Genomic DNA, 1718 nt, shown 5'->3' on the forward strand with positions numbered 1-1718 from the left:
GGCAGCCCCAGGAGTCACCTCCGTAGGTTGAGGCCTTACCCACTCATGACTCTGTCCAACAGCCCCCCAACATCCTGATGGTGCATCCTGCTCGGGAAGACATTAAAATCTGCGACTTCGGCTTTGCCCAAAGAATCACCTTGGCAGAGCCAAAGTACAGCAAGTACGGGTGCCCTGAGTTTGTGTCCCCGGAGGTCATCGAGCAGACCCCTGTGAGCGAGGCCTCTGACATCTGGTGAGTGGGTGGGCCCCCCGGGACAAAGCCACCGTGACAGCCCATCCCCCGTTCCCTGCCTGCCATCCTCTCAGCTGCCATTCCCCTCATGCCCCTCACCTGGGGGCCCGGCTGGGTGACTCACAGCTGTGGTTTTGTTCCCACAGGGCTATGGGGGTCATCTCCTACCTCAGGTGAGCAGACCTGTGCCCCATCTCCTCAGAAGAAATCCCAGACCCCACCCGCTGGCCCTCCCCAGATCAGAGACCTGGGACCCAAGGGGCAGCTAGTTTGGAAACAAGCAGTGGCCACCTCGGATAAGAGGTTTTGCCCAGGGCTTTTCACCATACCCTGTCCCAGAGGAGCTCTTCCCAGTGGGGTCGTGAGGCACAGCGCTGAGCTGTTTCCTCAAAGGGTCTGGCTGGTTTGCCCAGAGGCCCTCCATCGCAGTTACTGCCCTGAGGACGCTGCTGGTGTAGACTGAGCCCAGATCCTCACTCCGGCCTGGGCCTGCATACCTGGGCAAGTCTGAGACACTTGCTGGGACTCTGAGGGAACTAAGAGGCCATCCCAGTCAGGGCTCCGCCGACCAACCCCAGGGGACCCAGAGATCTGGGGTCCTGTCTGAGGGCCCGACACTCACTGTGCTTTCAGCTTGACCTGCGTGTCCCCATTTGCGGGCGAGAGTGACCGAGCAACCCTCTTGAACGTGCTGGAGGGGCGGGTGTCCTGGAGCAGCCCGGTGGCTGCACACCTCAGCCCGGATGCTCAGGACTTTATCAAGGCTGCCCTGCGGAGGGTCCCGGAGTGAGTGTGCATGCCCTGCTCTCCTCCCCCATCCCCTGTTCAGGGGACCAGCCCACCCCTGGCCTGACCCCTGGCTTGGTCTCCCCACAGAAGCCGACCCAGTGCAGCCCAATGCCTTGCCCACCCCTGGTTCCAGGTGAGTAGGGTGAATCTGGCAGGCCTGGCGAACAGGGAGGAAAAATGAGGCCAAGAGGGGTGGGGCCTATCGGGCTCTAGGGTACACCAGGCTCTCCCCTCACACACGTGGCTTTCTCACCCGGGCCCCCCAGAAGTCCCTGCCCGCGGAGGAGGCCCACTTCATCAACACCAAGCAACTCAAGTTCCTCTTGGCCCGCAGCCGCTGGCAGGTGAGCAGCGGGATGGCTGAGGGGGGCGCAGGGAGGGGCCTGGAGGCAGGTGGGGGAGCTAAGGTCCCAGGGCTGGCTGTGCGCAGGGAGGTGGGGGCTGGGCATCCTTCTTTCAGAATCTGTGTTCCCTGAGCTGACAGGACGGACACAAACACAGAGTCCTGGGGTGCAGGGAATGAGGACACGGGCTTTTAATGCGCCCCGCCTCCTGGGTCCCCCATCTGGGGGCACCGGAATCGGGAGGCAGTGGGCACTGGCTGACGCCCCTCGTCCCCGCGCCCCCAGCGCTCCCTGATGAGCTACAAGTCCATCCTGGTGATGCGCTCCATCCCCGAGCTGCTCCAGGGCCC

The 1718-nt window shown here is 63.2% G+C and overlaps 1 protein-coding gene across 1 annotated transcript in view; it reads left to right on the forward strand.

Moving 5' to 3' along the window:
* The window catches only part of OBSCN (obscurin, cytoskeletal calmodulin and titin-interacting RhoGEF), a gene marked incomplete at its 5' end in the record, with an annotated part of 100648 nt that overhangs the window by 83066 nt on the left and 15864 nt on the right, over nt 1-1718 (forward strand). Inside the window, 6 exons of the mRNA XM_014538577.1 lie at nt 63-235; nt 382-408; nt 869-1021; nt 1112-1157; nt 1291-1368; nt 1654-1714. Of these exons, the coding sequence (XP_014394063.1) occupies nt 63-235; nt 382-408; nt 869-1021; nt 1112-1157; nt 1291-1368; nt 1654-1714 (538 nt within the window). The remainder of the gene's footprint in view (nt 1-62; nt 236-381; nt 409-868; nt 1022-1111; nt 1158-1290; nt 1369-1653; nt 1715-1718) is intronic.

The sequence above is a fragment of the Myotis brandtii genome, unplaced genomic scaffold, assembly GCF_000412655.1.
Source record: "Myotis brandtii unplaced genomic scaffold, ASM41265v1 scaffold193, whole genome shotgun sequence".
In the NCBI taxonomy this organism is placed as follows: Eukaryota; Metazoa; Chordata; class Mammalia; order Chiroptera; family Vespertilionidae; genus Myotis; species Myotis brandtii.